The 22,406-nt window shown below is 41.6% G+C and overlaps 1 protein-coding gene across 9 annotated transcripts in view; it reads left to right on the top strand.

Annotated features, from left to right (window-relative positions):
• The window catches only part of FOXN3 (forkhead box N3), a 173,600-nt gene that overhangs the window by 58,543 nt on the left and 92,651 nt on the right, over positions 1 to 22,406 (top strand). For all 9 annotated transcript variants that reach the window (XM_042048345.1, XM_042048347.1, XM_042048346.1 and 6 more), the window contains exon 3: positions 7,913 to 8,049. In XM_042048345.1, coding sequence (XP_041904279.1) covers positions 7,913 to 8,049 — 137 coding nt within the window. The remainder of the gene's footprint in view (positions 1 to 7,912; positions 8,050 to 22,406) is intronic.

Below are 22,406 nucleotides of genomic sequence, written 5' to 3'. Positions count from 1 at the left end.
TATCCACCCAGCCTCTGCAGTCAGAAAGACAGTGCCCATTTTGTGACTGGAAGAACAGCAGACATGGAGGTGGTTCATGCAGCTTCATCACTTGGGGAAGAACTGGGCCATTTTTATAAAGTCAGATCAGGGGATTAAAAGCTTGATGGCTGGGTTGGTGGCTGGGGTAGCTCACTGAACAAGTGAGCTAGAATACCAAGAGACGAGTGCAAAAACAAAGACTTGGACTTGCATGATTTGAAGTAATGGATGTTTTTACTTGGAGCAAAATAAGATTTAAAAAGCCCCAACCTGTTGTTTTCTTGAGAAATGCTGATGATTTTTTGATGCAACTGGCTTACTTGGGTTGAACACTGTACTCCAGCAAGCTTTCCCATCAAAACATCAATTTCATGCATTAGGTGAGCATATGTTTATGGTCATGTAATTGTGTTTTAGCTAGTCTCTTCACGCTTCTTCACTTTTGTGCTTGAGCTGAGCTGTGACTGCTGCTTTACTGAAAAAAACATTGAAAACATGCAGGAGAAGTGTTTGTGAGGGTTTTGTTACACTGCATGCAGATACTACTTCAGATTTACTTCAGCTTGGGGTCAAGCCGTCACCTAACATTGCCAAACTTTCCTTGGGAGAGCAGGGGAAATTTCTGGCTCTCTTAAGTTTGTAGGTCAGGGGGATTTTTATGAAAATTAAAAGCTTAGTAAGCAGTTGTCACTGTCATTAAAATGCGGTCAAGGTCTGTAGCGCAGTTCTTTAAAGCTGGACATAGAGAATTTCACTGGTCTGTGCTAGAAATGTTAAAAGAGAATGAAGAAAATCTGTCCTTAAACTGCATGAATAGTTATTTGTAATTTTTATGTAAGTTTGCAGTGAATCTGAGGAATGCGTTTTGTAATAATAGGAATCGTTGGCAGTGGCTTTGTTTTTCTTTCTTTAAGAATTCCTTAGCTGTTGTACTTCTTAATTTAAAAAAAACCAAAAAACAAAAACCAAACCAAAAAAAACCCCAGAAAAAACGTAGCTGACCTCAGATGATTCAATGCTTTGTGTGTTTCTGTGAATAATTGTTTAAAAAACAGAGTAACTAGAGAACCCACCAGACTCATATGCAAGGTATATGCAAGCTGTTGTAGAGGGTGACATTTTAGTATTATCTGTGACCACCCATAAAAAACTATTTAAAACTGGAGAATCTATGTAGGAGAGCAGAGCAAGCAACATTATGTCCTTATTGATAACTTGAAATACCAATGAGTAAAGATAAGCAATAGAGTTTTAAACAAACCAGCAGACCAACTCTGGCATCTAATCTTAAATCTTCCGAGCACTTGCCAGACAAATAGTTTAAAATTCGTTATGTAATATATTTTCCAAGTTTTGATACTAGTATGCTAATTCTGCCTCATGTGAATGAAGGAGCTACAGTTCTGAGTTAGTTCTATTTTAGCAGTGATACCCTTCATTTGGAGGAGCATGATACTAAAATGAGAGATGGGTAGTTGAACCAAAAAGAGTAAGGCATATTTTTCTTGTCATCGCTGTCTGCAAGTGAATGGCATAGAGCTGGCCTTTGAGCAGTGTTCCTGGTTGCACAGGTTCTCTCTCCTTGGATATTGAAAAACATCCCTGCCCTTGCTGTCGTAGTGCTGATTCAACACCGCATCAGTGGTCACAACAGGCTTGCGTCTTCTACTCTTGGTGAATTTTGCAGTCATGAGCCGCTTTTTTCCCATAGTGCCAGCACAAACACTTGAAACCTTCAAGAGTAGAGGTGTATTTAGTGAAGGATGTGTAATCTATGTTGTATTGTGGGATGGCTTTGAAGTTACTTGGCAGGTTTCTTTGCTTAGTACAAGAAAGTTATTTAAGCAAGTCATTCTCTCCTGAGGTGGATTTTGGAGTGATTATTGTGTTCCTCTCGCTGCATTTCAGAGTTGAAGACAGGGTGTCATAAGGTACAACTTGGAAAGTATTTTACTTGCCTTCCTTCTGCTTCTCCATTTCCTCATGAAAATACCTCACTTTTCTTGTTAAGTACATTTTTTCATAGGGCAAGAAAAGGGGAATTTGTATTTGGGAGGAATTCCTGATGTTAGTTTGCTGTTCTTGGGAGCCAACCAGAAACTTGTTTTAGTCAAGGTTTCCAGAATTGCTCTGTCTTCTGCGTGACTGCAGTGTCAGGTGGTGAGTGAAATACCCTGCTCCTTCTGTGGGTAGACTCTTCCATCATGCCTTGTTCTCTTGGGTGCTTGTGCAGGTCCTTGCTGCCTGACAGCCTTGAGTGTGCTCTCACCACCCTCAGAGGCTTCCTGCACAGGTGTGAGCAGTCAACAGTGTCAGCAGTGTCTGTGAGGAGGTGGCTGATGGCTTTGCGCTGCTACATTAGATGTGGTGCAGACATAGAAGTTAAGAAATGTGCTTCTGGTGTAAAACAGTTTCTTTTTCAGATTCTGGTCCTGGATGTAGTTACTCAAATGGTTGTTTTAAATTCCGTGGTGACATGGATAGTTCTATCATACAGTTCTTTTGATCCTATAGAAACACTTCCGTGCTTTCCCATGGATAAGCTTGGTGGCAAATCTATGCGAAAGGTTTGCTTCAAGCATGCTGTTGCAGCGCAACTGGACACAATGAGCTCAGGATAAATATTTCTTTAAAGTAAGAACTTTTAATAGCCAGTAATGTCTCCACTATTACTTTTAAAGAGGTCACCTGTTGTAACAGCAGTAGGTTTCATCCACAAGAGAAAACCTTTTGATGGTGAATTACTGGCAACGAAAGGTTCCTCATCACTGAAGGTGTCCTTAATGATATTCACAGGTCCTGTGTTAATGACTGCAGCAACCTACACCTAGTCAGGCAGGGACGGATGTCACAGTGACGTGATTTCGGTATTTGATAGCTTGGGGCTGCAGATGTTAGTTGGAAATGCCCCTTTTTGAGTAATATGAAATTTTTGCTTTTTCTCTTTGCTTTTGTGGTTACTGAAGCCAATGTGACATATCTCTCAGATGGTGTACATCTGCACCCTTTCAGTCTGTGTAGCTGCCTGATTCATATTGCTGAACATTTTGGTTCAGAAAAGCCTAGCCATGGCCACTCATCCCCTTCTGATTTGATAGTGGAGAAGTAAAATACATATCTATTCAGTGGGCAGCTGTTTGGGAGCAAGGTCCTTAACTCAGCCGTTTTAAAATTCTCAGGCTGCTGTCACAGCTTAGGTGCCTGAGTGGAGCTGTGGAGTCACTCGTGGGTGTATTGTGTTGGTGCCCAGCATCTTGGTGTCTCTGGTTTCCCATGCACAGCCTGGCTTTTCCCTCAGGGCTGTCTGCCAGCCTTGCTGCCCGGCTCACCCCAGCTCTCCCCTGTACCCCTGCTCTATGTCATACTGGTTTTGCCATTTGTCTTACAAGCTGCTTTGTGTCCAGCTAGAGTCCTAATTTTCGTTTTTCAGTGTGCTGTTTCAAGAGGTGCATCAGGATGTCACCAGGGCTCCTGCTGCAGAAGGGGAGAGCTCCCGTTCCCTTCCCTGGCTCCCCACATCCATCCCCTGCTTTGCCACAGCTCTGTGGATGCTTGTCACACTTTTCATGTGTGCCAGCTTAATGAGTGTAAATTACATCAAATTGTGTGAGAAAAACAGTTTTCTTTGAGGAAAATGACTGAAATGGTTTTGTGGAAGAAGGGCCAGGCACATGCAAGACATCAGGGAGGAAAAAATCTCCCTTTTGGCAGATTTCCCTTAGGGTTCTGTTCCCTTGGGGACCATCTCGGTGCTGATGCTGCCGTGAGAGCTGTGGATGCCTGGCGCTGCTCCTCCCTGGTGCAGATTCGAAGTGAGCATGTTACCAGAGCTTCAGAAGGGGAAATTTGGAAATGCCAACATCTCCCTGAGCCCATGTTTTGTGGTTTCTGTATCCTCTCTCTTCCCAAAGCTTTGTTTTGGCCAGACTTGTTTGTATGGCAGAAAAGAGCAACTCTGTGAAAAAGGTTGTATTCCTAACACCTTTCAGGTCTGTGCTAAAATAACCAGGGAATAAAATTCTCCAAATAAACATTACCTGAAATTTTTATATAGATGGACATAGCCTCCACAGTACCAAAATCTGGCCACGCAAACCCAATACAATGGGTTGTGCATCTTTTTCCAGCCACTGGTCTTGGAAAGAGCTCAACACACAATTCTTTTAATTGAGCTTTGGGCAGACAATAGCTAATGTGTGAGGCCAGGTAGTTAGTTGCAGGGTATATGCAGGCAAAATCTTTATAATGAGGAGTTTTACTGGTGGATAATGCTATTAACTCCCAGCTATAATAACTGAAAGAGCTGACAAGCAGCATTTTAATTATTTTAAAATTTTAATCTTTTTTCAATTCTTCTAAAAAATGACCAAGCATTTTTGTTTAGATACTAATAGGTTGTGTAAAGTAGTATTTTAAACTTTTACATGCAGTCCATTGGAAGAAAAAATAACTGAACATTGAGTGTATCATGTACCTTTTCATGGCAATGCACTGGCTTTAGTGGCTGGGAGAGAATCAGAATTGTGTATTTGAGGCATGAGAGAGCAAATTTTTTAATAAATTGGGAGTTAGTACACAATATTGTGGCACAATCTGCACATATATTAAGTGACATAAAAAGGAGTAGCAATTTCTCAATATAAAAGATATTCAGGATTTTTTTTTTTTTCAAATAAAGTATTCAGTCATAAACTTTCATGGGGTAACTCTGTATGTTTCTCTCTCTCTCCGTTAGCACCTCTGAAATAGTTTACCCTCAACTGTAGTTTATTCTTGGACTACATGAAGAGGACTTGTAGTGACATTCCCCATTTTTTAATCACCTTAACCAGGAATCAGTGCAGAAGCTGTAAGCTGTGGTTGGCAGGAGGGAAGTGGCTGTGCCTGGCCCTGGGAGAAGGCGGCATGTCGGGAGGTCTGAAAGCACTCCAAGTGCTGAGATGATCAGGGGGCTGTTATCCAGTCCTCAGTCACTTGTTGCCTGGGAGACAAATGTAATCCAGGGATTTTTTTTTTTTTTTTACCCTTCCTTGCTGGTTTTTGATTGGAGTCACTATTGACTTTTGGCTTGGAGGAGCAGCACGCCAAGTGTCATAAGATGGAAATTAATCACTAACCGATGGGTCTGAGCTCCAATGATTTCCTTTCCCGTGATTGCTCAGTTTATAGGAAGACTAATGACACATCTGAACAGACAGTTAACAAAGCTCTTCACACCTCCTGACAGTCAAGAAGGTTTCTTAACCAGATGTCACTTCAGTTTTCCTTTTTATTCATGCTCTGTTACGTGATTGTGGAAAAACAAAAATAACTGTCTTAAAAGAGAACTTCGCAAAGTTGGCGATCTTTGCCTTAAATTACGTTTGTTTTTGCTGGTAAATGATAAGTCAGCTCAGTTGCAGTGAAAATATAGCAAATCTGCCTTCCCAGTGGTTTTTTTTTTTTTTAACAAGGAGTGTACTTCTCAATATTTTTTGTGAGAGTTCCTGTTTTTCAGTGAGATTATTTTTGGCTTTTGCAACAATATAGGCAAGCCAAACAAATTCATCTTAGCAGTAATGAAAGGTTTTGAAGTTACTCTTAAGTAGTGACTTCATATTGTAAGGCACTCAGCTTAAACTAACTGATGGGGAGAAATCTCTTCCAGGTAGATGAAAAGTCTGTCTTGGAAGTAAATGAAAAAACAGAGACGTTTGAAAACAATATGTTGTGTTCCAGTAAGTACAAATAAGGTAGATGGTATTTAAGTGTGGCTTTTTTATAAGCTTATCCCATGCTGTAAGAAGTAAGGAATCCAGCAAAGGTTTTCTCCTGAAAAATGTTCCTAGTTTTGCTCATTGCTTGCTTAAAAGGAAATTTTATGTTCTTAGTCTGGGTCTTGGATAAGAGCGTGGAAGTGGAATTTGGCAGGTTTGGATTCTATTTTTGAATCTGTCCTTTGCCTAAAAATCACTTACTTGGCGTATCATGTCTCTGGCTCATTGTCCCATATCTAAGAGGGCTGAGTGTAACAACCTCCTTTTTGCAAACTGGTTTGAGATATGTGGTGCAGTTTCCACAACTGACACCAGCACTGGATCTTTCAGTCGTTGGCTCTAGCAGCTGAGATGAGAGCTGAAGAGTCTTGCTTGCTCTCTCTCTGGCCCCTTGAGTCTTGGGCTTTTTGGCCATATCAGGGCCTTGCTTCAGTTCACGTGCTGGAGTATGTCTCCCCTTAGACTCTTCTGTGGCTTCCTGTAGGGCACCTTTGGGAGGTAAAAGGACAGATGGGCTTGAACCCTGGAAGCCACCCTGAAGAGTCTTGACTCCATGCTCCTGTTCTACCAGAGCAGCTTGCAGAAAATAGTTTCTTCTTCGTGTCCACCAGCAGCCGTGCTTCTTTCTGACAGAAGACTGTCACAGCTCCTGTGGGTTGTGCTAGCTGCTCTCCTTTTCTTTCAAGACAAGTCTCACGTGGTGCTGGGCACTTTCTAGATGCACACACAGCCATCCAGTGACATCGGGGAAGACTTTGCTTTTTCATTTGTTTTTGGGGAGGAGAATTTAGTGCAGATTTACTCTCTGTAAGCACTTTGCATGTTGCACTGTGTATCCTAAAGCTGTCCATGAGGCAGAGGAGCACTTAGAAGGTGGTAGGGCAAAAATAATAAGTTTTTTGAAAGGAAACAAGTGTCTGGTTTTGGTCTTCTGTATGGTTTAAGAAAATAATGTCCCTCTTCTGATGTGACTCCTGTGTGTGTCTGTGCGTGCTTGTTCTTTAACATGTTGACTGAGAGCTTTGTTTCACTGATAAAAGTTGAAGCAGAGAAAAGGGATGGTCCTGGGTTGAAAAGCAGCTAGAGGCAGTAATACAGCCTCCCTCACCGGTTCCAGAAAACATCAACATTTACCAAAAAATCTTACCATGTCTTGAAAGCCTGCCATTGGAGTTCAGTCAACAGTTAAGATTGGTGTTTGTTTTTATGGATGTTCAAGCAGAGCAAGACTGCTCCTGAACTATCATTCCATATGCTTTCATAGTGAAGCTGAGGCAAAGTTTTCATGTTTGTTTGAGAACTCACACAGACCAATCCAAAATATTGTCAGCCTGATCTCTGATGGGATTGAGACAATGAAATTGCACTGCTTGTAACTGCAGAATAAACACTGAATTTTAGTGTAATCTTTGCCTTACAGATTGACCGCTTGTGTTGTTCCATGTGTCCAGAAAGGGTAATTACAGTAACTGTTGTTTTAGCTGATCACAATTTCACAACACCCTTAAATGGTTATACTCTGATTGTACTGTGGGCTCTTTTTTTTGTTTTGGTTGGTTGGTTTGTTTTGGGGGTTTTGGGTATTTTTTTCCCCTCTGGGGAGAAAAGATGATTAATTTCCTCTTGTAGTATAATGGCATTGATGTCATGTGGGTTGGAGGATTAAGTCGTTTTATTTTTAAAACAGTTGCTAGGATGTTTAACCCCCTTCTTTTTAGCCTTGTTTCTGTTTGTATAACAGCAAAAGGAAAAGAAAACCACTTCCAAAAACAAGGCACTTTTCTTCAAAGTTTCTGTTTAACGGTTAACTGTAGCTTCTTATTTTTCCAATATGCGGTGATGGGAAAATTGCCAGATATTATTAAATCATATTAACTAGTAACGAGAGAGGGGGGGAAAAGAGCAACCAAACATTCATTCTTACTTTTTCCCCCCCCTCAGAATTGTGATTTAAATCATACAGTCGTAAAACATTATTAATGGAGCAATAATCTCTGGCAAGCAAATTATGTTCACTTCTGTCAGACAAAAAACCCAAACTCACTGCTTTTCCCGACAAAAACTACTAAATAAATAAGGCTGTGCCATCAGATCAAATATTTGATTTTTTTTTTTTAATTCTTTTCTCTTTGCAGAGTATTGGAAAGGGGTCCTTGTGGTGTATAGACCCAGAATATAGACAAAATCTTATTCAGGCTTTGAAAAAGACACCCTATCACCCATATTCGCATGTGTTCAATACACCTCCCACATCTCCTCAGGCATATCAAAGGTAAGAACTAGATGCATTTTACAACTCTGAATGTTTTCCTGCAGTGTTGTGTATGATTCTTGGGTAAGACGTTAAATGTAATTAAGCAATGCAGTTTGGAATGTGCTAGTGCAGAAATCCCAGGAGCACCGGCGGTGGCCTGGTCTTGTTTAGTGTGTCCAGGACACCTTTTACCTGCCCATGCCCCTGCTGGCACCAGCGAGTTCCCCAGCAGAGCTTGCAGGCTTCCTTCCCTAGCTGCTTGGCAGAGGAACGCCTGAAATTAAAATGCAGATAAGCAGATGGAGAATTCTGAAGAGCCCACTTATCCCATTTGGTGAAGGCACAGTTCCCTCACTCACTTAGAGGAGATGGGCTCATTCTTTTCCTGGGAGAGCTGCAGGGCCAATGTTGCCTGTGCAGCCATGAGATGTCCACCAGGTAAGCCAGTGGCCGGGTGGCTTGACCAGCCCTTGGTGGTGATGGGTGCCAGTGGTGGCCCTTAGGGTTAGCCTGGATTTTCTCCTATGCTTCAGCGAAACAGGCATGAAGTGGGGTTTTTCTATTTGTTTTGCATTTTTTCATCTGGCCTTCACTAATGACCAGCGTTAGCAAAGAGACATCATCTATGGCTGCCATCCAGAAAGCAGGAAGGCAGGCGCTGAGCATTGGCAGAACGGCTTTCTCTTGGAAGCTACTAAGGGCCAGGAATGCCGCTTATGGCCCGTGCTGGCTCACCTCCCTCAGGATGGGGAAGGTGCGATGAGCCAGCCGCAGCAGGGCCCGCAGCAGCAGGGATGGAGCGGTGACGCCGACGGCTCTCGTGGCGGCTGTGGTGGTTTTTATTATTTTTCCGCGTTAGTGTTGAGGCCGGCAGCCAGGGAGGGCAGCGTGATGGTCGCCATGGTGACGGGGCATCTCCCCGGCAACGCGTGGGCCTGGCTGGCGCTGCCGCGTCACGGGGCCGCGGGGCTTGGCCGCGCCGTTGCCGTGGTAATGGTGGTCCCGGCACGGCGCTGGGAATGGGGACCCAGTGCCCGCTCTTGTGTCGCAGGGATCCCCCCGATGGCCGGGGATTCCCCTGGTCCCCTGGATGTTCCCCTGGAAACCAGGGGTGATGGTGCAGCCCGGCTGTCCTGGTGTCCCATGGGGTGCTGGGGAAACACTGTCTCTAGTCGCACCTGTGGAAGGACCCCCCACTACTGTGCTCTGCAGAAGGACAGATAAAAAATTTAGATAATGGATTAAAACTGTAATTTGTGCATTTGAGCAAAGCATGTTTCCTGGCCCTTGCTTTATTGTTACTGCTGCCTTTTAAAGAGTATTTTAATTATGCTCATACAGATTTATTGATAAATTCTCCTATTGAGTAGAAGTGTAATGCACATCTGACATAGAAATGGAGGGATTTTGATCCCTTCTAATCCCCCCAAACAAAAAAATCCAGCATATACATGCAGTTGAAAGCCAGAGGATCTCCCCTTGTTTTATGGCTGAAGTGACTGTTGACTCAATGGGCTGGATTTGCCAGAACTGCTGTGCAATTTGGTGACAGATGTTGCTGGCAGGAGCAATGACATAGACAGCTCTTATAGGCTAGGCTGAAGGAAGCAATGCAGCAGCACTTCTGTGGGCAATCCTTGCAGGGATGAGCCCTTAGAGACACCCTGTTTGGGTGTCAGGGAGCGCACAGTGGGGTAGCAACCCTGTGTCCTGCACAGTCACGTGCCCACTGCTCCCCATCCTCATTCTGCACAGCCTTGTGCCTGCTGCTGCTCTGTCCTTGCTGTGTGTGACAAAGGATGCCTGCACAGTCACAGACCTTGGGCAGAAGTTACGCTGCCCTCTTCCAATGGGGTGGGTGTCCAGAACCTCATAGCCTGTTTTCATGAGCGTGAGAAGAGAGGTGTACTGGCAGGTGCCAGACAGTATGGGATTTAAGAAAGGGGTTTGGATCACTACCTGCTTTCGCCACTGCCCAGAGTAGCTGAGCAAGGGAGAAGGAGGGGTCTAGCAAAACACCAACAAGCAAGTCCCAAAACTGAAAAGGAAACTTTTTCTCATTGAAACCCATGGGATGTCCAAGCTGCTGCTACACTGCTTGTGCTGCCAAGTGCTTTGGAGTCTTCCTTGTAATGACTGCATCATAAGACAAAGAGCTTGTGTGGTTGCAGGAGCAAATGCTTTGCAAATAAAGACCAAGTGGAGGCCAGGTTTTATATGAAGAAATTGTGGTCTCACTGTTACTCTTAGTTGGCTATCTTTCAGCATTTCCACTATTAAATAAAACTTAATCTCTGCATAGTATTCTAAAATATTTATTCATTTGGCTGCTAATGACTAGTGAAACATCAATGTAAAGCTGGTTTAGGCGATCAGTGACTTTTGAATTAATTCTGGATTGGCAGTTACATGGTAATTTTCTGAATATATTTCCAATAGATTCTCAACGAGTTGAACATTTCCTGTGCATTTGGAAAAAAACAGTAATCCCATATGTAAGTGATTGCTTTCTCATGTGAACAAAGGCTTCAGTAAGGGTAGAAAATGTAAATCCACTCCAGCATAGTCAGATCTCCAGAGCAATACATCATCATGGTAACAAATTTGAAGGGAGATTTTTCTTATGGTGAAGACAATACATTTAGAAAAAATCCTTGGGTGGCAGAGGTTTTGCTGTCTGTCTATCTCATGTAATGGAAGTCCACAACTAAGAGAAGCTATGTCACTTGATATTAATGAAATATATCTGGAACTAGATAATTTGCCAATATTATTCCTGTCTCTAGGAATGGGATTCATTGGAGGAATTACAAGGTTTATAAGGGTCAGTTGGTGTGATTCCACAGGGGAAAATTGACCTATTCCTTGTCTTTATCAGATATTTTAAAAGAATAAAGATGCACAAATGAATCACGTGTTCTGTTTAGTATCTGCATAAGCAGTTAGGGTTGAATCGAGCACAGAGTGGAGGAATGCATTGTAAAAATATCCCAGACAAGATGATCACTGAACACACAAATTCTCCTTTTCTGAGCAGACTTAATTTCATCAGATAATTTAGTTTCATGACTTCTGTAGAGCATCCTGCATAAACATGACAGGGGTGGACCTTTTATGAAGGAGTTTCATGATGTGAACCCACACATTTAGGTGTCTGAGTCAGTGTAACACCAGTATCATTTGAGATAAAAATGACTCAAGCAACAGTATTTGGACTGCATTGGGTTCCATGTATATAGAAGACATTTTGGGGGAAAAGGCAACATTGCTGTGTTTTTACATAAGAAGGAACTTCAGACTGCAGTTGTCTGAAGTGCTGGTTCAATTCAGGGCAAAGATTATATGTAAGCTGTAAGAAGAGATGAATATGACAAGGTGAATTATTTAATTTTGAATAATTTGGATGTGTATTCTTCAAAAACAATACTCATAACAAAAAAAACCCGTTGGGTTTTAATCTGGTTCTTCTAATTGAAGCATATGTCATGACGCATGTCATGATGAATTTCAGGAGCAAACTAACAGTGATGCACATCATTACAAAGGAAGGAGTCTGTCTGGTGTGGAAAAATGGGTGTTAGACTAACGTGTTCCTTTTTAAATTTTACAGTTGTTTTGGCAATAGCAACTTTGAAATGTATTTATAGACACAAACTTGGTTAAGTAACTGTACAAGTCAGTGCCCTGATACTTCATCTATTTTTTTTATTTCCAGTTTTCTGACTCAAAAAAGTGGGGGGGGGATTTTCTCTTCTAGTAGTGCTTGGAGGAGATCTTGAAATGGATTTTTCTCTGCGTAGATTACATGGGGCTATTTCTCAATTGTATTTCTCTTTCTCCTGCTGAAAACTATCCGGAAATGTAATCTAAAATAACAGAAATTATTATTTTCACAGAGTAATAAAAATACTTGAAAATTTGGGTGACTATATACCCAGGAATATTGGCTTTATAGATGTGTGGATAATTATTTCATGGCTTTTCATTTTTTCAGTGTGTTTTGCTAATTGTAGTTTGTTAGAGCAGTGTCAAATGTTGACAGATCTGTCCTGTAACTGTTGAAATTGCTGACATGACCAAGATAGAAACTAAAGAGATGTTTCTTTCTTGAGCTGCCCCAGACTGCCTGTTCATAAAGGCTTTGTTGGGTTCCTTGTTGGTTTGCTCCTTCCCGTTGGAACAGCTCCTTGGGTGAGCTTGGTTCTGCTTCAGCAGGGATTGAGGCCCCAGACAGACCTGAACTAGATTTGTGCTTGGCTTTGGACCTGGAGTCCACCTGTGCACATCATAGCACTTCTGTCAGAAAAATACATCTTCTGGCCTCCATCACTGCAGTTCAGCCAGGCTGCCCTCTGTAGAGAGGATTTGAGCCTTGCAGGGCTCAAGCTAACAGGAGACTGTGTAGCAAAAACTAACCTGCAGAACAGTTTTGGTGGTTGTAGTGTAGATTCCATTCGCTGTATGTGGCATCTGCTGGTGGTTGTGGAGCAGATGCTGCTGAGCCACCTCGCTGTGCTGCCGGGCTCCCAGACAGTGCTGCAGCCTTGGTGATGGAGGAGAAACAGGCCCTGCAAGGAGTCAGCAAAAAACCACCTCTGCTGCTTGTGTGGATTCAATTCCCAGAACAGTATTTCATTTGAGTGTGCGTGGCTTTGTCATCTGGTTTTCCATTCTGCTTCCCTTGTTGAAGTGTGGGTTACAGAGGTAGGCCAGTGGATCACAGAGAGCCTCCAGGTCCATGAGTGACCACATGTTTTATGAAACATTGCTAGTCTGGGATTTGAAAAATTTGCAGTGGCTTCTGTTGTACTGAATTTAGTGTCTCTTTATGACATTTCCTTTTGCTACCATTGGATTCCCAAAAAAGGCCATGAGCTCCTTCACTTCTCCATTGACTTGTCTTTTGATACCTCTTTCTGATAAAAATATTCTTTATCCCAAGGTTGACATTAAAAAGGGCGACTTTGTAATTATGAACTCTTGTCTAATTTCTGAAATTTATTCATAGAGACACAGTGAAAGATTTGTGAAACATGGTGGCTAAAGCTTTGTTCCTGAAAACCCAAGTTTCACAAATCACTCTGAGAAAGTGGTGGCCATCACTGTGACCCCTGTTGTAAATGGCAGGAGAGGTGGCCTGGGCATGCTTACATTTGCATTTGTCTATTTTAAGACTGAAAGCACACAGTGTTACCACTCAGTCCTGGCTTTCTGCTTTCATCTCACCAGTACAGGCCCTCCCAAGTGCAGTGCAGCCCTGCAGTGGGAGCTCCCAGGCAGTGCCTGTGCAGGGCCCTCGCTGCACCAACACCCCCAGGTCGCTGTGCACTGCTGCAGCAGCACCTCCAGCAGTCGTGTCAGGACTGCCACGTGCTGTCGGGATGCAGTTTGGATACAGCTCCCTCAGGATGGGGAACTTGGAAGCTGTTCCAGGGATGTGAAATGGACATGTGTTCTCATATCCTCTCTAGAGAGGGCGGCTGTTACAGATCAGCTGCTGAGGAAACCGCTGGAACAACTCCTTCAAATATTTGCAGGTTTTGATTTTACTGTCACAGCTTCTGCCTTTCATGTTGTTTATTGAAGCTAAACCTGCACTGAAGTTGTAAGTTATCATATTGGACAAATTGTAAGCACCCTTCCTATCTGTACACTTTATAAGTTGAGATCAGAAATATCTGTGGCCGTTTGGGGAAGCTGGTGAAACAACCTTTTCCCATTCACTGAAAGACTCCGCAGGGTGTCTCACTGCAAGAAGGAATGTAGAAAATACATGGTTGTCCTTGGCAGTCTGGAAACATGGATTTTAATTCTGTGTTATTGTTTCTGCTTTTGATAGGAAATGAAGCTGATCATAGGGCAGTCTAATACTAATTTCTGTGCATATTGCAATCGCTTTGTCAAGAATGATCTAACCATTTTACTTCCTCTGCAGAGTCAGAATGAGTTTTCTTCTCTTGGTGTGGTGTTAAGGTGGAGTCTTCAGGGAATTTTTGGTTTGCTGTTTCTGTAGTTTTGTAGTTTGTGAGATCACAGAGAACACAGGTTCTTTTAAAGCACCATCACATGCCTTAATTTGGAGAGCATCTATACTTTGGGATTATGCTGCTTTTTTTCTGTTTTCTGGCAAGTTAGATAATACTTGTTTAGTTCAGTGTCAGGTATGAATAGCAAAGAGAACTTTTGCTTGAGTGAATGCACTGGTAAGTGCATAAATATTTGAGGATTTGCCAGTCCAGGACTTGGTTTCTAACATATTCTTATCAGTTCTCTAACCATTAGAGTTTTGTGATCCCACTGAACAGAGTTTCAGGAAACAAAACAGATCAACTCTTCTTACCTTTTAAAAGGCACTTTTTTTCTTCTTGCCCTTTTTTTTTTTTCCCACCTTGTGGTATGAAGGATGTGAAAGGAAGAAAGATAAATTGGAAAAGGTGGCCACAGATCCTGGACAGAAAAAGAAAAGCAGAAAGTCTGAATGTGATCTCTCTAACACAGTAGTTTCACGCAGGAATGGCTGGTAGAGATACAAATAACCCTCTAATCACATCTTCATTCCTCTTGAAATCAGTGAATGCTTCTGAGCCTTCTCAGCTGAAATATTTTCAATTCTTTCTCATTCATACCCCCAAATTAGAAGAAATGTCAAGTTTTCCATTGGCCAAATACATGAAGATTTGGTTGAGCCTTTTTCTGTTTGCATGTGTGTAGACTTTTGGTAAAATACTGTGAAGCAGGGTCCTTAGTCTGTCATGTTTCTCTAGATGCCAGGCAAACACCAGCTCCTTGCTTTGTGTTGTTATTTTTCATAGTTCCATTTGTTGAACCGTCTTTCCAGTTACTTGGCTTCTTAGGCTCTTTTTCCCCTCCTCTGTGCTTTCTGTGGATAAATATAGCCTTATTCCAAAGATAACTTGGAATGGTACCATAGATATTTCCACTCAGTTCATGGGAAAAAGAAAGTCTAGGGATGTGTTTTGAAATTTTTGTTACTTTGTTTGTAAAACCCTCTGTAGCCCTGGGTGTTTCTGTATGAAAATTTTTAGAGTGGCCTCATTGATAGAGCTGTGAGTTGCTGCCTGCAGAAGCTTGAAGCATGTGGGTGCTGTGCTTCTGAGACTTTGTTCTTCTGCAGCTCCTCATCCCTCTTCCTTGCTGTCCCCAGAGCATGTGCTGGTGCAGGTAGGGCAGGGTTGCCCAGTGCATGAGCTACGTGGTGTAGCAGAAAGCAGAGGGTGTGAGGGACACATTGTCTGTGGTCCCTGGGCAGTGTGAGCCAATCTCCCACCCTCATGCCATTAATAGCCATTGCATCACTGTGACAGCTGCAGCAGCTGTGTGGATGGGGAAGCCTGTGCAGTGTTCAGTAACAGTTCACTGAAGTTCTAGTAGTTGAAAATTAAGACTCAGGAGGGAGTGTTTGTGCAATGAATGGTGGTCGACACAAGCATCGTGTTTGTTAGTCATGTAATTTTACAGCCATGGAAATCATCTGACTTCTGCATTTGAAAACAGACCTGTGAAACTTGGGAAGCCACAAATGGTATCATAGTGTGTCACATCTTACTGCTGTTGGATTAAGAAGAGTTTTTTTGTATTTCCATAACTCCAGGTAAATTTTTAAATTTCATTTTAATCATGCTCTTGCTTTTTCTTTTAGATTTTCTTCACTTCTGTATTAGTTATTGGACTTTCCTTTCCTTTGGTGCTTGTATAAAGAAAAATTGACAGGGAAAGTCACGCTACTTGTAGCTCTATTTTAAGACTGGTGTTCATACAACAGTTTCTAATGTTATGCTAGCAGTGATAAACTATGAGTAAAAAATATTAAGATAACTTGAGAATCTTTCAAGCAGTAGGTAAGGGATGGCTTTACTCGGTTATGATTTTAAGGCATTCTACAGTTTAACTCTTTATTGTTTATTTAATATTTGTTTAAACTTAAAGTAAGGGGCATTGACTTTTTTGAAGAATTGCAGCTCCCTCTTAAACAAAAACCTGTGTGGACCTTTCATCATCTCACCTAGCATTTTAATATATTTTAGGCAATAGAGAACATGTTTAAAATGTGAGGCAGCTGTTGTAGTTTATGCAAAACTCCCAGTATTGGTGTAACCAATTTGTTCCGTATGTAAACTTTCTTTGAGAATGTCAGTTTTGCACACAGGTTCAAAGGCCTTGGCTAGGAGAAGAGGCCAGGCAGACTTGGGATAGTCGACTTGAGTCCAGGAGCTGTAGGAGCTGATTGCAGGTGACCCGTCTTCTTCCCAGGTCGTAACAGAAGGTGACTGATGTACCATAAAAGTCCTGGTTGTCCACAGAGAAATGTCCCAGGAGATGAGCATGGCCAGTGAGAACCATTTCCTCTTCTTCTCTGCATGGTGTTAGTGGGAAGCAGAGCATTAAGAGGGACACATTTCACTGCTGCTCACAGCATGACTGTAGAGAGTCCTAGCAAGGTGGTGTCCAGGTGATTGAGGTGGCCCATCTGGCCTTGTGTTATCCAGCAGAGGTAAAAAACTGAGCTAGATGGTGGATGCTCAGCCAGGGCTCTGGGTCAGCTGGGAAGACCTTGAACTTCAGAGGAAGGTAGACTTACCTTTGGACTTCACGGACCAGCTGGTGTTTGTTCTGAACAAAATCCTCTGATTCCCTCATCTCCTGGTTATAAGGGTCACCCATGTACTAAGCCAGGCTTGCCCCAATAGTATTTCCAATCATCTTATACACAGAGTTAAAAGAAAGTGCAGTTTCATTTCATACCTGTATTGGGTATATCCATAATCCCTGCCTGTGTATTAGACCCAGTTTTTCTCGAAGTATCAGTCAGTCTTTCTGTGAATTATTTTTTATAAAGCACAGATGTCCTATTTCTTCAGTATCTATGTGTGTTCAGATGAAACATTTGAAACAAGTTTTAGTGGATTAGTCTTTCTGAATCTTTATTGACCAAACCACTTTTTCTGGGATGTGTATATACAGGGTGCTGTATGGTGGTAGTGTAGTATCTCTATATACTTTAGTATTCTTTCTGGAGAAGGCAGGTTTATTAATTTGTTTGAAGAAAGTACGTTTTGGCATAATTTCTTTTGTTAGTTTTTGAATGCTTGAATCATGATTTTTGTAATCATTAGTTATGACTTAACTTCTGATGTCAGAAAGCCTTAGCTCAAGGCTGGAGTTGTCACATGCAGGTTGTATGTCACGTGGTTGTGACCGTGTTTTTTCTGGCTTTTACAACTCTATCACCATGACACCTGGATTCCTATTGTATCCAGTTTTCAGTGTGTGTGAATCTGCCGTCTCCATGATCCTAAGTAAAAGTGATATTCCTCCTATTTTGATGGAACTGGCTTTTGTAGGAATAAAACTTGCAGGTTTTGCTAGAGTTGTTTCCTTTCACAGGAACCTCCAGGGTTCAGATGAATAAAAACAGAAAGGGCTTAAATGGTATTAAAATGTCTTTCTCTGAACTTTTGAAACAAAAAGCATAGAGTCCTTCTTAATACAAAAACTTCTTTTCACTTGGGTTTTGAATTTTTACTTGGGAAAATCAAGCTGCTCGTTTCATCAGAATAAAGTACTTACATAAAAACTGGTTTTGGAGGTGTTGGAGGGTCCTTAGTAGAGAAATTTCCATTCTCCTCAAAGTTCTCTGTGGCTGGGAACACAGATTGTTTTCCTCACACATTCACCTGTTCTGGAGTAAAAGAAGGGAAGGTGAGAGGTACATCTCCAGTTTGTCCAGAGCTACAGTGGCTTGATAAAATGGTTGTTCCCTTTCCCCTTTGCAAAACAGAAGTGCTCAGCTCTTGCACTTGTCCTGTTTCAGTAAAGCTCTGATGAAACTCTGGAGGTTATATTTGATTATCTGTACTGTATTTTTTCACAGATGTTTTGACTTTATTTTGGAAACGCCATAGTTCTGTCAGGCAGTTTTGGTACAGCAAAAAACAAGTGAGAATTTAGGGGCCATGTTTTTAGATAGATTTCAAGAAACTCTTGTTGGCTTTCTTTCCATTCCAGGGGTCCCTGAGAGCAGTCTGTATGCGCATGGTCCTTACTGGTGGCATTTGTCCTGTTTCTGAATTGTGAACCTCCTTGGTTTTTTGGGTGTTTTTTTCTTTTGCTACTGGTTTATTAAATGGGGATGGGATGCTTAGACAGGCTGTGAATTACTAAGTGGAACTTAGTGGCTACCACAGGAGAATGTTGAGGCTAATGATTAAGTGGTAATCCCACAAAAGGTGGAATTTTATTTAATTGCTATGTCCACAGCTAGTACAAGTGCATCTGGAAGAGGATACTAGTCCTTGTGGGATTTTTAGGTTTAAATCAACGTCTCCAATAGTTCAAGTCCACGTGGGCTGTAGAAGCAAGCACAAAGTTTACTGTGCTATGTTATGTTGCTCTTCCACTTTCTGTGAAAAATTCATCTCTGGCATTAGGTCGTAGAAACCCTGGACTAAACAGGCTGTGGGTTTCATCCAGTTTGGTGGTTTTCATGTTGTTGTACTTTTGATAAGATTCCCCTTTTTGTGTCTGAGGCTTTTTTCCCTATGACTGGATATGGTTTTAGTAATAAATGTGCAAATCTCTGGGGGTTTCAGTGCACAGGTATGTGTATATGCTGCAGTGTACTTTTTATGTCAAAAGGCAGCCAGGCTGCCAGGATAGCTGTTTTCTCTTGCACTTAGAAACAAAATGTACTGGTTTAGGGCAGGTGACCTATTTTCATTACTAAAGAGCAAATACTCAGAGAACAGTGATAGGAGAATTGCTTGAGACAACTAGTCTGAAGTGGGTTTGTGCAGGCAGTTTGACCAGCAAACACGTTAGGGAAGTTCATTTTGTTGATGAATAACTTGGGGATACAAGAAGGGGAGAGCATGGGTAGGGCTGCAGCCCAGCTCTGTCTGTAGGGTGAAGTTGTTTGGATTGTCACATACACCTGTGTATCGGTTTACAAGGGAGCCTGGTTTCCACCTCCAGGCTTTAAGATCCTTTATTCCTTTGTGAAAGGCAAATGACTGAAGAGATTGGCCGGCTCAGATATGAGTGTGGATCAGAGCTTTATAAAAGATCTTTCCTTTCTTTTCATCCCGACTCATTTCTGCTTTGTTGGCAGTCCCCTCCTGTTAATTGCCAATACTCACTCTGTCAGCTCATATGTATGGTGCAGTTATGTCTGGTAATTTTTTATTGCTTTGCTCTTAAAGCATCCGAGGTAGCACAGCCAGTGGGTCTTGCTAATACAATTGTAAATGTATTTCTTTCTTGGCTTGCTGCAGCATGCGTGCACTTGTTCAATTTTGCTTTCATTAGCTTGTATGACATATTTTTGGTATTAGAATTAGGACTACATGGACTTTATTTGTAAAAGTGGAATAACTGTAATTTATTATTCTGCCCACTTTTAAAGGTAGTAGTCAGTGTCCAATTTTTTACAGCTTGTGGGTTTTTGCATTTGTTTCTTACGGCCCCTTACACCTGACTGCTGTTGTCAGTTGTTCTCTGTGCTGCAGTTTTTAACCTCACTGATGGCTTCTCTGTGTTGTCTGCCTGGGTGATATAAATATTGCAGAGCTCTACGCCTCTCACTGCTTTTTATTCTGTAACTATTTTTATCACAATTGCATTATATATCCTTCCAAAAGAAATTCTGTTCAAACAGTGGTTACAGGCTTGGTGGAGAACTTCCTAAGGTTAGTTTGAAAAGCTAAGGTGCTCAGAACAGATTTTTTTTGACACTTCCCCTTCAGTGTTTAGAAGTGTGTATAATTCTGTGGTTTAGTCTAGTGTGATGGTGGTGAGGGTGGTGGTTTTTAAGACAGAATATATGGAATTTTGAAAAATGAATTGCATAGTAGCGCAGATACTGAAGGTTGGGTTATTAAAAATGTAACAATGCTTTCAAATGTCCATGGAGCATTGGGAAATCATAACTGATGGCAGTGCAGGATGCAGGTTCCAGTAAAAGTATATGAAAGAGAAATGTAAATTTAGCAAATTTGACATCACTTGGGTTTCATTAATTTTTATATTTAATCTGGATAAGCAGATGGAGAAAAATATACAAACAAAAAGGAATTGGGTTATTTTTAATTATGTAACTTTCCTGAAAAGACGGTTTTTTTTTTTTTTCAGGCAGCTGTCTGATCAATGGCAAAATTCATAGCAGCTCCCCAAGTATTTAAGATCTCTATTAATTGGAGTTCCTTCTCTATATAAAAAATTGTTCTCTCTTTAGCTGTTTTGCATATGAAAGATGAAGACGACCATTTTTTCTCATGAGATTAAAAAAATAAATAAAACAATTAATTAGAATGAAATAATTTTCTAAACTTAAGGGAATTAATAACAAACAAAGCTTCTGGAGTAGCCAGCTTTTATTTTGCAACTTGCAAGTGTAATATAATGTAAAAAGAAGGCTTTATACAGACACATTTATTCCATGATAGTTTAAGAGCCACAGTCAGCTATATTGCTAAAGCGATGTAGATCTTTTGGTTATTAAGTATATTGAAAATGGGGCAATTTGTATTGATGAACTCTATAGTTTGTAATTATATGGAATAAGAGCTGTAGGACTTTGGTTTGTGTTGAGTGGCACAGCCCAAAAGAACCCCAAAAACCGAAAAGGTAATTTTTGCCTATTTCTGTGCCCATTTGCCATCCTTGGTCCACTGCAGTGGATATAAGAGATATGAGATGTGCCTTAGAAGAGTAGCTGGCACTCTGTGGGTGGCACTCTCAGACACTGTAGTTAAAAGCCCTACTAACAGTTGCTGTCTGATCAGTTAACCCCCCCCCCCAGACTGATAGAGGAAACTTTTCACAAGCTCTTTGGACTCTTGAGGACCCTCAGAGCAGTATCATGTGATTGTTCAGTAGAGGGTTGCTTTTGGGCTTTGATTTGGAGGTTTGTTGCGGGGTTTTTGGTGTGTTTTCTTTTTTTTTTCTTTGCAAACTCATTTTGAGATGTTCTTGCTGTCCTTGTACAGTAGCAAACTGTCCTCTTAGTTGTGCTGGTGAAGACACTTGTGTAGTTGTGCTGTAAGCGTGTTCCTGGTGATTTGTTGTGGGTTTTTTTAAGATATTGGGGCTTGTCAAGGATGGGGGCTTTCCTGAAGCATTGCTACCAGAGAAAGCACATCATTGAGCCATAATCTGACTGTGATGGCACAGTGCTGTGCTAGTAAATTTATGGTACACCTGGCTCCCAAAACAGAGTTTCTCTCCAGAAGAGCATGGAGGCATCATCATGCTTAGTATTGACTCAGTTATAATCTGGTGGGTGTGTGTGCTAAAAATCTGCCTTAAAGGTTTCTTGACTTGCAAACCTGTTTTTTCAAGTCACTTAAATGCTATAGAAAAGTATTCCAGTGCCAGGTGAAGCAATATTTGGGGAAAAAAATGCTTTACCTCAACTTCATGATTCCTTGGTGTTCACAAGCTTGGTGAGAAATGGTCATTTGCATGGCACAGCTCAGCATTCTGCTGTATCTTCCAGCCTGATGTTCTAATGCAGGAGCAGTGCAGCAGCCTGGGCTGGCACAGGCATTTGGACCACGCTGAAGCAGACAAACGCTACCCAGGGACTCTGACCTGAGGCAAGGGGACTGGCAACAGGAACTGGTCTTCACTTACTGTCTTCTGATTACCAGGTTTCAAGCTGCAGTGTAGAAAAGGGAGATTGCTTTGATGCCATAAACAAGTTAATAATATTGCTCTGTAGACACAGTTGCTTGATTTCTGTCTCTCTGCTGTCTCTGCTGCTGTTGTATTGCTGTTGTGAACAGATTTTGACACTAGGATGGAAAACTTCCCATTTTAATAGTACATGAGAAGGAGACAAATACACAGACCCTGGCTTACCTTTCTTTGGTCACTGACCAGGTGCAAATAATCAACTTATTAGACTGAATTAGTCTTTTAGAGGAAATTGTCTGAAATCCATCTGGTAGAGTGCTGAAAAGCAGACTCAATAAAATTCTAGAAAATTGACTGTAGGAAAGAGTTTTCTGCTGGCAGAAAGCTGAGTTGGATGACCTGAGGAAAGCCCTTAGTCTGAAATTTGTGACACAAAGGCGAACAGAAATAAGTGATGGATCCTGAGCGCTTTTCAAACTGCATTTTCAAGAAATGGAAAATTTAAATGTCTTTATTCCAGCTGATCTATAACACGAATTCCTCAGCAAGGTGTTGCATTGTGAATGGCTTTAGTGTGGCAGGAGAACCTAGCATTCCAAGGACAGTAATATGTGCAGAATTAACTTATTACCTTTAACTTACTACCATCTTAACTGAGCCACTGAGATACCACCTGATCTCAAGCTATGGTGCAAACGAAGAAAAATCATCAGTAGTTTTAG

The sequence above is a fragment of the Corvus kubaryi genome, unplaced genomic scaffold, assembly GCF_017639235.1.
Source record: "Corvus kubaryi isolate FWS band 111438036 unplaced genomic scaffold, C.kubaryi_AGA036_p1.0 66, whole genome shotgun sequence".
NCBI classification, from domain to species: domain Eukaryota; kingdom Metazoa; phylum Chordata; class Aves; order Passeriformes; family Corvidae; genus Corvus; species Corvus kubaryi.
The sequence above is the reverse complement of the archived record's forward strand: the minus strand, read 5'-3'. Positions and strand labels throughout refer to the sequence as shown.